Here is a 17,693-nt window from a genome sequence, read left to right on the forward strand (position 1 = left end):
CTGTACATATCCAATAAAAATCAATTTCTAGCTGATGCAGAATTTCACATCATTACTGTCTAGACTGGATTTCTGATAGAAATCTTCCCTTCCTGGTGTGACTTATGTCAAATATTCGCTTTGGCAGTTTTATACTTGTTAAATTTGACCAGCATGTAAGTACTTTATTACTGTACGAAGTGCCATACATCGTCATACAACGCCAACAAACTACCATAGCTTCGAAACCCTTTACAATCGCCCCTTTTATCCCATTTATTGTGGTTAATTCAGGGGTCTCAAACTCAATTTACCTGGGGGCCACTGGAGCTCGGGTCTGGGTGAGACAGGTTTTCCAAAAAAAAAAAAAAAAACACATTTATTAAAAACAAAAAAAATAAAAAAACTTCACTTTGGTTCCAATTTTCTATAAGAAAAGTTCTGATAAAACATTCCACTGTTCTCAAATATCTTACTTTTTATTTTTCTACACAAAATAGGATGAAAAATAAATAAACAAATCAAGAATAAAGAAAATCAATCAGTAATAAATAAATAAATATAATAATAATAATAATAAAACGGCAAATAATAAAAACTTAAGAAACCACATATAGTTGGTGGGTAGACAAATTATTTTTTTCAGATTAAAATGAACAAAGCATTATTAGAGCCCTGTAGACATGACAAAACACGACTATAGTCACATTTATACTCTTTTTATTTACAACATATTGCGAAACTGCAGGGTCTTGAGACACATGCTAACTCGCAAACTAGAGAGCTAGCAACCTAAACGGTAGCCTTCAAGTTATTTCCTTTAAACTTAAATAGCCAAAAACTTACCACTTCCACACGGATAGGGAGGATAACTACACTCTTAAAAATGCTGGGTTAAAAACAACCCAATCTGGGTTGTTTTTCAACCCAACGCTGGTTAAATATAGGACCAACCTCGCGTTGGGTTATTTTAACCCAAGTTGGGTTGGTTCTCTTAACCCAACAATTGGGTTGTACATTGGGTTGTTCAAACGACCCAACGCTGGGTTCATATTAACTACACGGCTGGGTTATTTCAACCCAGCAAGTTGGGTTTCCAATTTTTATTGTATGCTAATACTATTAATAATATATTACAATGATAATGACACCAATGTAACAATAAAATATTTATTAAAATTCAACATTTCCAGAACATACAAATATAACAACTCACAACATTTCCTTCACATATGAACAAATTATGTACAAAAAAAATAACATTTTAAGAACGGGTGAGGGGACAGCTATGAGAGAGTGATATATACATAGAACAAGAGGCTCTGTGAGCAGCAGCACAAATGGGTAGGCGATTCTGCCTGCTGCAAGTATTCCACCATGTTAGCGCCGACCTACGATGAGAAAAGAAAAAAAGGTAAGTATTTTGTAAGTATTTCTAGCAGTGCAGAGCAATTGTCATCAGCTCTCTACTGAAGCTATTTCAATATACATTCTACAGGGAGAAGTATGACACCTGTAAATTCAATGGAGTGTTCAACAATTTATTCAGGGGGTTTGGCCAGTCTTATGTTTGGTCTGTGGTTTATACGTCACACATCACTATGGAGTAACAACTTACACCAAGTTACAACTTGTAAGAATAGTGCTTCATGAAATGAGAAACACAGCCAAATGTTACGTTGTCACACATTCCACGAAATACAATCTTTTCAAGTAGCTCCTCATAAAAAGAGTCCTTTAAAACTGTGTAAAAGAACAACTGGAGTCATTTCACAATTCATTTACATTTTAATTTCTATTGAAAGGTAAATTACTTACGGGCTTAACATCGAGGAAGGCTCTCTTCACCTCCTGAATACTCGCCCGGACCAATTTCCTGCCCTTTTTAAACACAGGCGGAGGGAGCAGGATGGGCAGAAGCGTCAGGGCGACTTCTCCCCTGGCATCTGTAGGACAATTATGGGTGTCATTACCAGATTGTTGAGAACATGAGTTTTAAATAATATAATATTACAATTTTAGATAAAACTGTCTTGTTTTCAATATGTTCCACTACTGTGCAGTGTTGTTGTATTGCAATCAACCCTAACATAATATTAAGAAAATGTCTCGATTATGTTTACTTGGTCTATTTTAAAACACAAAAACACACCCCAAACATTTTTTTACCAATTGGGATCATAATGTGTACCATAGAGGGTTTGTCAGTTTGTCTTTTTGACTATAACAGCAATATATATTGGAATCACAAGATGGATCACAATCAAAATCAAATCAAATTTTGGGTATTGGTACAAGCTACGGTGACTGACCCACCGCCATTTCTTATGTATAGAACATATAGTAGGCACAGTAGCTACTGTAAAACAATACCCATAAAATGAAGGCATGAAGATGACTTACCTTTCAATCAGCCCTGGTAGCTGCCACTCAGTCAATTTGGAACTGATAAACTCATCCATAGATGCTTTTCAGCGAACTGAAACATCACAAAGAGGGTCCATAAGAACAAACATACCATGAAATGAAATAAGATTCAGTAGTCCAAACGCATTCTCTACATTTATATGCGACTTACAAAACTGTCGTCGAATTCGCGCCCAAACTAGTTGAAACTGCTAAGTATACAGTGGACTATCAGTGGCTAACGGAAGCCCGCTAGCATGCAGCAGTCTAGCGTAAAAAACACCGGTTCATCAGCACGCTCGTATTAATTCACGAGATTATTTAACTTGATATCACATAAAATGGCAAATTGACGAGATAACTGACGTTGTCCTCATAACTATCACACATAGTGCATGTCTCTTGTAACTTCAACAACATAGTTTGGTTCCTACATAGCTCGCCAGCGAATGTGTTCGCTTGCCACTTTTGGAGGGAATGGAAGTTTGCTAAGGTTACCGATCCATTCCTGAAGCTAGTACTCAACAGTGCTTCACGAACTTACATTTTAACAAGTTTATGAAGCTTTATATAATAATATAAAGTCAATTCTACGGTAAAACAATAGTGGGCATGTAACAAACCTTGCTCTGTGCTGAAATTGGTCTCCTCAGATGAAATGTGGGGTCCGAACGAAGTAAGTTTGTGGGCGGGGCTTTGTTGCGCGTGTTCAAAATTCTACCCAACGCTTTGGGTTGTCCAAAATAACCCAGCACAATATAATGGAAATCACAACCCAGCAGCAAATAACTCAGCACCCAACAGAGATAACCCAGCGAATTGGGTTCTCAGAATACCCAACTCAATAAAAATAACCCAATTAAATGACCCAACAGGCTCAACCCAGCGATTGGGTCAAAAAAATAACCCAGCATTTTTAAGAGTGTATTAACAGTTATTTAACCTTGAACATGAACATTAATCAAACGTAATATTTTTTTCTGAGTACATGATACCATACAGCATCCATATCAAACTTGCACGGGCCGCACTAACATTAAACTTTCATATCAAGGCGGGGGCCTCAAACTGTGTCCTGCGGCCCACATTTGGCCCGTGGGCCGCGTGTTTGAGACCCCTGGGTTAATTGGTTCCAGAATTTCCGTTAAGTGGGATTCAATATTCATAAACGGAATATTTTCATCATTAGAGCATAGAAAACCTGTTTATGAATTTTATGAACTTTTAACATTATTAGAGCCCTGACATGAGATTACACCCCAGTTATCACGTTTACACTCGTATTACTCTTTGTTGACAATACATTGAGCAGGCTACGGGATCACTGCAGGGACATAACAGACAGCCACTGCTAGCATAAACACATTCATTCATTCATTCATTTTCAACCGCTTTTCCTCACGGGGGTCGCGTGGGTGCTGGAGCCTATCCCAGCTGTCTTCGGGCGAGAGGCGGGGTACACCCTGGACTGGTCGCCAGCCAATCACAGGGCACATATAGACAAACAACCATTCACACTCACATTCATACCTATGGACAATTTGGAGTCGCCAATTAACCTAGCATGTTTTTGGAATGTGGGAGGAAACCGGAGTACCCGGAAAAAACCCACGCATGCACGGGGAGAACATGCAAACTCCACACAGAGATGGCCATGGGTGGAATTGAACTCGGGTCTCCTAGCTGTGAGGTCTACATGCTAACCACTCGAACACCGTGCAGCCCGCATAAACACATATTTCCAAATGGAATGAGAGAACCTTCTTTTAGTTGATCTCAGCCATGATGTGGCTGACGAAAATTCTCAGTCTAATTAATTTTTCAATATTTTGTTGATTAATAATCAACCACGAAACAGCCATCATTTATTATTTTTGGAACAACTGCAATACCCAATACTATATTATTGTATCACCTATTCCCTTTATGTCTCTGGCAAAAGTCACAAATGAATATGCCAGCAATGGTTATTAGCAGTTATGTTGACAATTGCTTATGTCGACTTCAACAAGTTCCACTGTATTTTTTTTCCCAACAAAAACAAACTGAAAGTACACTAATAAAAAGAAAAGAATTTGCTTATCTTATCTTGCATTAAATCCAATTGTCGGGACATTGTAATTATTAGTGTTTTACGAGTTGACATTATAATTTCTGATACTAAAATGATGCATGGGACTGCAATAACGACCGACTTATGACGCACGGCATCCTGTGGCTAACATAACTATAACCACACTGTTTTTGTATGATTGTTTTTACATGATAACAAGTGCTGATTTATGAACCACATGATGACATGTCTTAGGTTTAAATATACAGTACATTACGCAGTGTTGTGCAGTGGACTAACTCAGTGACTTTCTGAGACAAGAAGGTCATGAGAGCGTCCAAAGAGTATAAGCGGAGTCTGGTGGTGATGCACCATGTAACCTGACCCCGGGGCTCTTGAATCAGGCCTCCGAGCAGACGTGGCTCCTGAGTGGTGATAAATCTTCGGTGGGTTTGGAGGAGGGGGAAGGGAGATGATGCCGCTCCTGCTGACACGTTGTAAAGCATTCTCGTCTGCGTGACACATGGAGATGAAAAACTTGAAAAAATGTTTAGCCTGAATTGATTGTACCACTTAGAAGAAGAAAGTACAGTACATGCTTATCATTTGATTGAAAAATGATTGGTTGATATAGTACTGTACTCAAGTACTTGATACTCACATAAAAAATTATATTTTTGACACACAGCTCTCTACGAGTCGCCCCAAACCCTCTTGCGACCTTGATGTTGACATTCTCCTCCGATTTTGGATCAACAATTCCGGTAAAAGTGACTCACACACATATTAAAGGTATAAAATGTAATTAATCCCTAATGTATCACTGTTAATTAGTTGATAAGTGAAGTTCATTCATTCATTCATTTTCTACCGCTTTTCCTCACGAGGGTCGCTGGGGGTGGTGGAGCCTATCCCAGCTGTCTTCGGGCGAGAGACGGGGTACACCCTGGACTGGTCGCCAGCCAATCACAGGGCACATATAGACAAACAACCATTCACACTCACATTCATACCTAAGGACAATTTGGAGTGGCCAATTAACCTAGCATGTTTTTGGAATGTGGGAGGAAACCGGAGTACCCAGAGAAAACCCACGCATGCACGGGGAGAACATGCAAACTCCACACAGAGATGGCCTGTGTTGATGGGCTACTGATGGGCGACAACCTGCAATAAATGCCTGTTGTTGCGGCGATCAAGTGTGTCTCACCACATACACATATCATTACAATGTCTTCTGAATGTCATACGGTATCTTGTTTCTCTTTGGGCTCTTCCCTTCAGGGGTCGCCACAGCAAATCAATCTCCTCCATCCAACCCTGTCTTCTGCATCTGTCTCTCTCACACCAACTACCCTCATGTCCTCCTTCACTACATCCATAAACCTCCTCTTTGGTCTTCTTCTACGCCTCGTACCTGGCGGCATCCAATACATTCACTATCTCTCCTCTGGACATGTCTAAACCATCTCAGTCTGGCCTCTCTGACTTTATCTCCAAGGACTCTAACATGTAATATCCCTCTGATGTACTTGTTCCTGATCCTATCCATCCTGGTCACTCCCAATGAGAACAGTATATTTGCATTTTAGTTCACAGAGACATTTTTATGTTTAGATGCTGAATTTAGGCTAAAGATAAGATAAGACAATATGCTTAACTAATATTGAGTGAAGCTGTAAAAGTCACTGTATTTACAGCAGCTATGGTGCGTTCAAGGACAGCCAAACAAAGTGTGAAATCTCAACTCTTGACAAAAAACAACATTATCAGGCAAGTATAAAGGCCTGAACATTTAAAAATGGTGTGCTTTTTACACCGTGGTACATGTACTGTGTTCATTTCTGTATTATCACATATTTGTAATACTAATAATACTGGACGGCACGGTCGAGTGGTTAGCACGCAGACCTCACAGCTAGGAGACCAGGATTCAATTCCACCCTCGGCCATCTCTGTGTGGAGTTTGCATGTTCTCCCCGTGCATGCGTGGGTTTTCTCCGGGTACTCCGGTTTCCTCCCACATTCCAAAAACATGCTAGGTTAATTGGCGACTCCAAATTGTCCATAGGTATGAATGTGAGTGTGAATGGTTGTTTGTCTATATGTGCCCTGTGATTGGCTGGCCACCAGTCCAGCGTGTGCCCCGCCTCTCGCCCGAAGACAGCTGGGATAGGCTCCAGCACCCCCTCGACCCTCGTGAGGAAAAAGCGGTAGGAAATGAATGAATGAATGAATGAATGTATAATACTGACTTATGATGAATGATATGTGTTTATAAAATTGTTTATTTTTTAAAATAAGAAAACACACATTTCCCAGACCATAAATGCTAAATCGCGAATGTGCAAGGATCCACTTTATAACCATATGTTGTAGTCTTGGTGGTGTAGTGGGATACGTGTTGCCTTTCATGTCGGCCAGGGCCCCAACACCCAGCTGGTGAAGAATGCTGGCCCCAAGCTTGGATAAATAGGAATGTTGCATCAGCAAAGGCATCTGGCGTAAAAACTAAGCCAAATTAAAACATGCCATGGACTTGCTGTGGTGACCCCAAAATGGGCAAAGGCTGAAAGAATGAAGAAAATATACGTAAATTTGGTAATGGTTTTATTTCATTTGAACATGCATCAGATTACAATTGAATGCATCACATAATCAGTTCACAGTCCCACATGTCCAAAAGGAGTAGGAAGAAGCAAAGCTTATTAAATCCTACCCCTCCATCTGGTACTTTTACAATCAGTAACTGTTACATTTGTTCACTTCCTGCTTTCCATAATACAGTTTAAGGTTTTTTTGTTTTGTTTTTTTTAACAATGTACCTCGTACCGAAGTACAAGGTGATATGACCATCCAATGACATAATGTGTACCATAGTAAGTGTCAATATAGTGATATATATAGCACATCATGACTGGTTCAAGACTCTTCATCCTTGTATTTAGCAAACATCAACTGCTTGTATTGTTTCTTGAATTGGCTCATCGTTGTGCATTGTTTGAGGTCCTTACTCAATCCATTCCATAGTTAATAGTAAATTTGTATTTCTTATATATCTTACTCAACAAATACAATAAATTCCTCCAAACACCCCCACCCCTCCCCTCCAGGTTTTTTCAAAGAGAGTGATTTTTGTATGTTGCACACAGGAAGCTCTAGGAATTATACTCATTGATTATATCCGTCAATAAAGGCCAGTTTCCTAATGCACTTAGGGTGAACGTCCCAGCAAGTACTGCAGACCAGATTATAAAGTGCACCCGAGATCCTAAATTATTCACAAGGCCCCCTACACCAGCGCCGACCCTCCATTAGGGTGGACGGGGTGGATGGGGTTATATGACGATGATGTCACCGTAACCCCATAGAGACACGTGAGGGCACCAGGGACTGAATGATGGGCTCAGCTGTCATCCGCTACTCTTTTACAGGAAATCCCCCCTCCAATAGGATGGAGAACTGACTATAAGCTGAGAAGACGTGACTGGAATCAAATACTACAGTTGTGATTAATAATTCTGTTATGTAGACAGAGATTTGAATAATGATCAATTACAGTCAATTTCAATTACATGAAATCAACTGCTGTAATATAGTAGACATATTTATAATACTTATGTACCTTACACTCCTACAAATGTCTGTTTTTGACACACGGCTCGCTCTTTCCCCTCCTGACATTGATGCTCCCTTTCGATTTCGGATCAACATTTGCAATAAAAGTGACTCAAGTCTTGAATATACCCCACACATATTCATTCATTCATTTTCTACCGCTTTTTCCTCACGAGGGTCGCTGGGGGGCTGGAGCCTATCCCAGCTGTCTTCAGGCGAGAGGCGGGGTACACCCTGGACTGGTCGCCAGCCAATCACAGGGCACATATAGACAAACAACCATTCACACTCACATTCATACCTATGGACAATTTGGAGTCACCAATTAACCTAGCATGTTTTCGGAATGGGCGGCACGGGGTCGAGTGGTTAGCGTGCAGACCTCACAGCTAGGAGACCAGGGTTCGATTCCACCCTCGGCCATCTCTGTGTGGAGTTTGCATGTTCTCCCAAAATCATGCTAGGTTAATTGGCGACTCCAAATTGTCCATAGGTATGAATGTGAGTGTGAATGGTTGTTTGTCTATATGTGCCCTGTGATTGGCTGGCGACCAGTCCAGGGTGTACCCCGTTTCTTGCCCAAAGACAGCTGGGATAGGCTCCAGCACCCCCGCGACCCTCGTGAGGAAAAGCGGTAGAAAATGAATAAATGAATGAATGAATGTTTTTGGAATGTGGGAGGAAACCGGAGTACCCGGAGAAAACCCACGCATGCATGGGGAGAACATGCAAACTCCACACAGAGATGGCTGAGGGTGGGATCGAACTTGGTTCTTCTAGCTGTGAGGTCTGCGCGCTAACCACTTGTCCACCAGCCCTATTATTATTATTGTTTTTATTATTATTGACTTTTTTTGGACAATTGTATGTAATAAAAGAGAATATGAGAATATTATTTCTTTGACATTGTTGCATTGCCTTATATTGTTTAATTTATATCCAGTATATTTACATTAAATAAGTTAGCTGGTTTTCCTGTTTATCATGTGTTTGATTCCGAATCATTCAAGATCATTCAAGAATCTTCATTCATTTTCCTTTTCAATTTCGGATCAACATTTGCAATAAGAGTGACTCAAGTCTTCAATATACCCCCCACACATTCATTCATTCATTTTCTACTGCTTATCCTCAAGAGGGTCTGGAGGTGCTGGAGCCTATCCCAGCTGTCTTTGGGTGAGAGGCCCTCGCTCCAGCCAATCACAGGGCACATATAGACAAACAACCCTTCATTATGCTAATTGCCAATTAACCTAACATACATGTTTTTGGAATGTGGGAAGAAACCGGGGAGAACATACAAACTCCACACAGAGATGGCCGAGGCTGGAATTGAACTTGGGTCTCCTCGCTGCCCCACACACATATTAAACATATTTTAAACATAAAACGTATAAGTACTCACCACTAATGAATGATAATATAACAGATGGAATTGGAATTGGGGTGTAGAAACAATATATGTTTTAACTTTAGCATCTCACAACAACTATGGTGTGTTCAAGGACCGCCAAAGAAAGTGGCAAAAATATTACAGCTGAATCCGGAGAACATGTACTCTCTTCGGGAAGTGAATTCTAACCTCACAACAGCAACAAATGTGTGTGTTTTTAATTGCTGTGTGAAGTAGAGTTGGGTAATACTGAAAATGTTGGTATTAATTTGGGGTGTCACATGATCTTGCAGCCGTAAGCCAATCAGACCGTGAACTATGGCATCGCTACCATGCATGATAATACGGTAAAATGGAACTAGTAGTGCGGAAAGCAGGATGGAAAACCGCATATGAAGTGCTTTACATACACCTTGCAATCCAGCCTACCTCGGTGTTCCCAGGCTCAGCATCAACGAGTTAATGCCTAAGCAGAAACAGTAGTAATTCTACATTTGATCAAAGTTACTTAAGATTTGTCATATCAAAACACATGGATGTTTCAGATCGGTTCTTCATCAAATCAAATTAAACAAGACAAATTCAAATTAAAATTCTCTGTATGATGAATTGGGGGCTGCACGGCGGTCGTGTGGTTAGCACGCAGACCTCACAGCTAGGAGACCTGGGTTCAATTCCACCCTCGGCCATCTCTGTGTGGAGTTTGCATGTTCTCCCCGTGCATGTGTGGGTTTTCTCCGGGTACTCCGGTTTCCTCCCACATTCCAAAAACATGCTAGGTTAATTGGCGACTCCAAATTGTCCATAGGTATGAATGTGAGTGTGAATGGTTGTTTGTCTATATGTGCCCTGTGATTGGCTGGCCACCAGTCCAGGGTGAACCCTGCCTCTGGCCCGAAGACAGCTGGGATAGGCTCCAGCACCCCCGCGACCCTCGTGAGGATAAGCGGTTGAAAATGAATGAATGAATGTATGATGAATTGATTTTTTTGACTCTCATTACCACTCTTCTCAACCTCCATTTGATCTGTCTTTGAGTTTCCAGGAACAGGCCACTTGTCAGACTCAACATGTTGAGCTATTACATTGATAATTGAAACGGACTGGATGGGATTCAATTAGTAGTGGACACTGGAGATGCCTTTGGCACCAGATGCCATGGAAGCGTTTGACTAAGCTCTATTAGATTTATCTAGTGAAAGAACACAAAAATTGAGACAGACCTAATTACATTTCAGTATCAGATGTCATTCACCGAGCGCCGGTCATTGTTCCGAGGGCTACAGACGAGTTTTATTGCTGGAGACAGATGGTGGGGTAAGTTCACTCGGAAATAAGGTGGACGCCATTAAAATGTTCTTCTATTCACCTTGTGTCGTCTGTGGATAAAAAGCTGTGGAAGGTTCTGTAATGAATTCACAATATTCATTCATTTTCTATCGCTTAACCTCACGAGGGTCGCGGGGGTGCTGGAGCCTATCCCAGCTGTCTTCTTGGAGCGAGAGGCGGGGGACACCCTGGACTGGTCGCCAGCCAATCACAGGGCACATATAGACAAACAACCATTCACACTCACATTCATACCTATGGACAATTTGGAGTCGCCAATTAACCTAGCATGTTTTTGGAATGTGGGAGGAAACCGGAGTACCAGGAGAAAACCCTCGCATGCACGGGAAGAACATGCAAACTCCACACAGAGATGGCCGACGGTGGAATTAAACCCTGGTCTCCTAGCTGTGAGGTCTGCGCGCTAACCACTCGACCGCCGTGCAGCCCCGAATTCACAACATGCTATTATCAATGCTACTTCATTCGTTCATTTTCTACCGCTTATCCTCACGAGGATGCTGGAGCCTATCCCAGCTGTCTTCTTGGAGCGAGAGGCAGGGTACACCCTGGACTGGTCGCCAGCCAATCACAGGGCACATATAGACAAACAACCATTCACACTCACATTCATACTATGGACAATTTGGAGTCGCCAATTAACCTAGCATGTTTTTGGAATGACTCTGGAAACCATGACATGCTGTGCAGCATCGTTCCACTCTTGTCCAGTAGGCTCCAGCAACCCCGCGACCCTCGTGAGGATAAGCGGTAGAAAATGAATGAATGGATGAATGAAAGGTTCTAATAGCCACGCTGCAAGCTTGTTTTTTTTCACCACAGCTCCCTCTGTTGAATCTGCTGAGTTACTGCCTCACTCGGCCCCCAATGTAATGAAGCAGCACATTACTGTAGTCACATTTTATGTCCATTAAAAACTATGGGCTGTTATTATCTTCCTTTTAAATATGAACTGAAGTCAAATGCTTCATGCTCTGAAATGTTTTTTATACGGGCTCTAGGGGACCCGTATGAATGAAATAAATATTGCAACAGCATTTTGGTATAAGAACACGCTGATGTTTATCTTGATAGTCCAGACAGAATAATCATGTTGTCAAAAATGGCTTCCAGATGTTTTTAACTGTATTTAACAACAGAAAATGAGAGTATTTACTTACTGGTGTTTGTTGCGGAAGGGCGACCCAGCGGTCGAGTGGTTCGTGCGCAGACCAGGGTTCAATTCCAGCCTCGGCCATCTCTGTGTGGAGTTTGCATGTTCTCCCCATGCATGCGTGGGTTTTCTCCGGGTACTCCGGTTTCCTCCCACATTCCAAAAACATGCTAGGTTAATTGGCCACTCCAAATTGTCCATAGGTATGAATGTGAGTGTGAATGGTTGTTTGTCCATATGTGCCCTGTGATTGGCTGGCGACCAGTCCATGGTGTACCCCGCCTCTCCCCCAAAGACAGCTGGGATAGGCTCCAGCACCCCTGTGACCCTCGTGAGGAAAAGCGCTAGAAAATGAATGAATGAATGTTTGTTGCGGTCGTGCACCTTATAACTTATAATATAATTATAAAAGAGTTCATGTTTCCTGCACTGTGTAATTGTAAAGGTAGTGTATACTTCATTGTATAACTAATATCAAACTATATTGATGAACAGATTCATTTGAATCAAAAACCAAGTCGGTTGGGTTGCTTTTTCATGCATGACAGCAAATGAATGTGGCTTTATGTTTTTTTTTAAACCTCACTCAATGTTTTTTTTGAAAAATATCCTTGTACGTGTGGACATGGCCAAAGCAGACAGATAACAGAGAGATAGCTTTACTCCGTCACAGCAGCTATCTTAGGGCAAAAGCACAGCCTGGACAGATCACCAGTTGTAAATGGGGCATTGTCTGGGAATTGATCGTACACGCCATCAGCCCTGCCAAGAAACCCCCCCCCCCCCAACCCCCGATTGCACCCATCCAATGGCCAGCAATCCCCACCGCCAAAATGGCCCTACCAACAAGGCTGTCATTCCAACATTTATGATGGTTTCTTTGTCAACATGTACATGTTCATTCATCATGCCATCAACATGTCAATAACATGTGTTCAGACTGAGCTGACAGAAGGTGGGCCCCGTCTGTCGCCCAGCCATTCTTTTTAATGCACTACACATGCACAGGCATACAAAGAGGAGAAAAAGAAAAAGAAGAACAAGGAAATAAATAAATAGATAATAAAATAAACTAAAATAAACTAAAATAAACTAAAATAAACTAAAATAAACTAAAATAAAATGAATATGCTTATTTTAATGCACAGCACAAATGCAGGAAGAAACACAGGAAAAGGGACAAAATGAGAACTAGGATTAGGTGGAGGCGTGATGTGGGGAGTGTGTGCTGGGGGTGCTCGGGCTCTCCAGGAGCTGAATAGCAGACAATCTCTGTCTCTCAGTCATCCGATCAGCAAGCAGACACAATTTTTGCATTTATTTTATGATAAATTAGTGAATTAACATTCATTCATTCATTCATTTTCTTCCGCTTTTTCCTCACGAGGGTCGCGGGGGGTGCTGGAGCCTATCCCGGCTATCTTGGAGCAAGAGGCGAGGTACACCCTGGACTGGTGGCCAGCCAATCACAGGGCACATATAGACAAACAACCATTCACACTCACATTCATACCTATGGACAATTTGGAGTGGACAATTAACCTAGCATGTTTTTGGAATGTGGGAGGAAACCGGAGTACCCGGAGAAAACCCACGCATGCACAGGGACAACATGGAAACTCCACACAGAGATGGCGATAAGTGAAGTATGACTCCTTATTTATAAATGGAACATTTTCATAGTTAAAGCATAGAAAACCTGTTTATGACCTTCTTTGATGTGGTTTTAAACATTGTTAGAGCCCTCTAGTCAGGAAATAACACCCCTACAGTCACCCTTACACTTGTACTACCCAACATAGTCGATACAGTAACAAGAAAATAAGCCATTCATTCATTCATTTTCTACCACTTTTGCTCACGAGGGTCGCGGGGGTGCTGGAGCCTATCCCGGCTATCTTGGGGCAAGAGGCGAGGTACACCCTGGACTGGTCGCCAGCCAATCACAGGGCACATATAGACAAACAACCATTCACACTCACATTCATACCTACGGACAATTTGGAGTCGCTAATTAGCCTAGCATGTTTTTGGAATGTGGGAGGAAACCGGAGTAACCGGAGAAAACCCACGCATGCACGGGGAGAACATGCAAACTCCACACAGAGATGGCCGAGTGTGGAATTGAACCCTGGTCTCCTAGCTGTGAGGTCTGCGCGCTAACCACTCGACCGCCGTGCCGCATTATCAATAATTATTTTTACTAATTCCATATCAATACCTGTACAGTCAGCAGTTTATTTTTTTCATGAGTAACCAATCACCAGCGACCATTGACAATAAACATACACGACATACAGCAGAATACAATAGTTTTTATTTCACAATCAAATGAATATGGATACACATAATTCTAGCATATATTACAGTTCAGGACAAGGTAACAAAAGATGTGGTTGAGCACCTTTGTTTGGGCGCCTTGACAAGCAAATTGTCCTAGACTTCCCAGCATGGCCGGTACACTCGTCCCACCATGCACCTCATGGTGTCCCGCCTCAGGATGGAGAGGTTCAGGTCCTGGCCAGAGTTTCTGTGTTCGCTGGTCTGGCTTGGATCATCGGCTCGCCGTTTGTAGAGAGGCATGATGTTGCGCAGCCCTTGCAGGTCCCGCCAGAGACTGGGATCAGCGACGACGATGACCCTCGACCCTCTGGTTTTGCCGTCAGCGATAGGATCTGCCTCACCGCGGCCGTTGTCTTTCACCTCTTCACTCAGCAGCGAGGTGAAGGTGTCCTGTTCCAAGGAGCTGTCTTCTGCCAGGCCCATGGGCGACGCAGAAGAAGACCGCAACAAGAGCACAGCGGCAAAGATGACGGACACGAGAGACTGTCTCATGGTCAGGATCTTTCTGGATGGAGACTTCTCAGGCTTTGCGGCGGAATCTCTCTTGTGATGTCTGGATTTCGAGTTGTGACTTGAAAATCTTGCGTAGCTCTTTTATACCATTTGAGATGTTTGTCCACGTTGGCGAGTCCTCACGTCATCATGGCTTCTCCCATTGTGTTCAGGAAATTAGCTGAAAGTAGTAAAACAGAGCTAAGTGGAGCCCTTGCGGTGTCCGAGTGTGTTGTCTTCACACGAGTTAATTAAAGTCATCTTTCCACGTCGGATTACTGATAATGAAACAGTCGGAGATCCTCAAACAGGTGAAAGCAAGAAAACATTCATCCAAAATGACTGCCCTTTAAAATAATGGTGACGGATTAACTGCCTGTGAAGTGCTTTGTGCTTTCATATACTCTTCCATAAAAGATGTTCAGTTATTATTGCAGCAACATCGAAGTAGGATTAGCCAGAGAGACAACAAAATTATTGTTGATGGAATCTTGCCAACGTGTTGGAGACAAAGTCAAGTACAGAGATCATCCTGATGGGAGAATTTGCAGCACGTCTGCCAACATGGAAGCTGGTGTGATGTCATGCCATCAGTCATAGTAATGGTAATGGTAATGGTAATGGTTTTATTTCATTTGAACATGCATCAGATTACAATTGAGTGCATCACATAATCAGTTCACAGTTCCACATGTCCAAAAGGAGTAGGAAGAAGCAAAGTTTATTAAATCTTACCCCTACATCTAGTACTTTTACAATCAGTAACTGTTACATTTGTTCACTTCCTGCTTTCCATAATACAGTTTAAGTTTTTTTTTGTTTTTTTTTAATAATGCACCTCGTACCGAAGTACTATGTGATATGACCATACAATGACATAATGTGTACCATAGTAAGTGTCAATATAGTGATCTAAAACATTTAAGTTTTTAAAGAAAACATGTTTTTATATGTGTTATTATTAAGGTATAAAAAAATATAAACCTACATAGGTGAGAATATTTGAGGTCTGTTAGTCTGGAAAAGATTAAAAAGCCGTTTCTAAAATCTTTGGACTCCAGCAAACCACAGTAAGAGCCATTATCTCCAAATGTTGAAAACATGGAACAGTGGCGAACCTTCCAAAAAGTGTCTGGCAAACCAAAATTAATGTACTTCTTCCCTGAGATCATATTTCTCCTCTCTTGTAGAGAAGTATTGGATGACATTTTTAGCTAATTGGTTGTTTTTAGCCTTATGCATTATTTTAGCTGTTTGAAGATGAACCATATCAGCAAGTTGAAGTATTTGTGATTTTAGAAATAAGTATAATGAAGTATAAGTATAATTAAGTATAATGACATAGAGCAGTGGGCATCGGGGGTACAGCACTGGAGTGGTTCAGGTTTTATTTTGCTGATCGTTCTCTCTGCGTCAGCCTTGGTGAATCAGTTTCCTCCTCTCTCATGTACTAGAATTCCTCAGGGGTCAATTTTAGGTCCCCTCTATCTTCCCACTAAACTCTACACTGAGGAAGCAAGCACTGTTATGCAGATGTTTGTCGGCTTTATGCCCCTCTTGGAAGCAACACTCACTCCATAATTCTCAAGTTCTCAATACTCTTTCTGTTTGGTTAAAGATTATCAACACAAATGAACAAATTCCTTTAAATACTTTGAATGCAGTAACCCCAAGAAGACCTGTTGGGGTTGATTTGATGAAGCATCCTCTATGATCTTGGCAGTCTTTCCAAGACAGGTGGAAACACTGAAGAATTTATTTGTTCCATGCAGAGCAGCAAAAGGAATAAATAAGATCTTAAACTTAGAAGTAAATAACAAAACTCAACCTGTCAAACACAAATGTCAGCTGACAAAAAACATTCATTCATTCATTTTCTACCGCCTTTCCTCACGAGGGTCGCGTGGGTGCTGGAGCCTATCCCAGCTGTCTTCGGGCGGGAGGCGGGGTACACCCTGGACTGGTCGCCAGCCAATCACAGGGCACATATAGACAAACAACCATTCACACTCACATTCATACCTATGGACAATTTGGAGTCAGCAATTAACCTAGCATGTTTTTGGAATGTGGGAGGAAACCGGAGTACCCGGAGAAAACCCACGCATGCACGGGGAGAACATGCAAACTCCACACAGATATGACCGAGGGTCGAATTGAACCCTGGTCTCCTAGCTGTGAGGTCTGCGCGCTAACCACTCGACCGCCGTGCCGCCCCTGACAAAAAACAAGTGGATCTTAAAGACAAAAGTTTCCTCAGTTTAACTCATGGACAAAATACGGTGAAACTGTTTGGGGGCAGCACGGCGGTCGAGTGTTAGCGTGCAGACCTCACAGCTGGGAGACCAGGGTTCAATTCCACCCTCGGCCATCTCCAGTTTGCATGTTCTCCCCGTGCATGCGTGGGTTTTCTCTGGGTACTCCGGTTTCCTCCCACATTCCAAAAACATGCTAGGTTAATTGGCGACTCCAAATTGTCCATAGGTATGAATGTGAGTGTGAATGGTTGTTTGTCTATATGTGCCCTGTGATTGGCTGGCGACCAGTCCAGGGTGTACCCCGCCTCTCGCCCAAAGACAGCTGGGATAGGCTCCAGCACCTTCTTCGTGAGGAAAAGTGGTAGAAAATGAATGAATGTTTAAGTCGGTCCAGCTTATGACAACAACCCATTGACAAAACTCCTCAAGTCCCAAGCCATTGTGTGCTTCTAATGACTAAAAAGTACCTGCTAAAGACCTCATTCACCCAGTTCAAAGTCAAACCATCCTGGTTGTTAGGTAGTTTCTACAAAACCTCATGGCTCTTTTTTTTAAAACCTATTTTTATTAGGTCTACAAAACATTTCCATCACCAAAACTGGGGTCAGACGCAGCAACAAATGTCGAGATTTGACTTGCAAAGAATTC

General features: G+C 42.0%; 1 protein-coding gene and 1 long non-coding RNA gene across 3 annotated transcripts; both read right to left on the bottom strand.

Moving 5' to 3' along the window:
* Window positions 1–1,096: 1,096 nt before the first annotated feature.
* On the bottom strand, window positions 1,097–3,050 carry LOC131109991 (uncharacterized). Of its 2 annotated transcripts, XR_009120809.1 has the most exons (4): window positions 3,009–3,050; window positions 2,383–2,458; window positions 1,798–1,925; window positions 1,097–1,370 (listed from the first exon to the last, which is right to left on the bottom strand). It is a non-coding gene; the product is annotated as an uncharacterized LOC131109991 (long non-coding RNA). The 2 variants fall into 2 exon arrangements; XR_009120808.1 differs by lacking the exon at window positions 3,009–3,050 and having other exon boundaries at window positions 2,383–2,602.
* Window positions 3,051–14,222: 11,172 nt separating this feature from the next.
* Window positions 14,223–14,847, bottom strand: pmchl (pro-melanin-concentrating hormone, like). The gene has a single exon (XM_058062599.1). The coding sequence runs from the start codon at window positions 14,785–14,787 to the stop codon at window positions 14,389–14,391; it is 399 nt and encodes a 132-aa protein (XP_057918582.1). The 5' UTR covers window positions 14,788–14,847; the 3' UTR covers window positions 14,223–14,388.
* Window positions 14,848–17,693: the final 2,846 nt, after the last annotated feature.

Source organism: Doryrhamphus excisus, chromosome 2, assembly GCF_030265055.1.
Source record: "Doryrhamphus excisus isolate RoL2022-K1 chromosome 2, RoL_Dexc_1.0, whole genome shotgun sequence".
NCBI lineage: Eukaryota > Metazoa > Chordata > Actinopteri > Syngnathiformes > Syngnathidae > Doryrhamphus > Doryrhamphus excisus.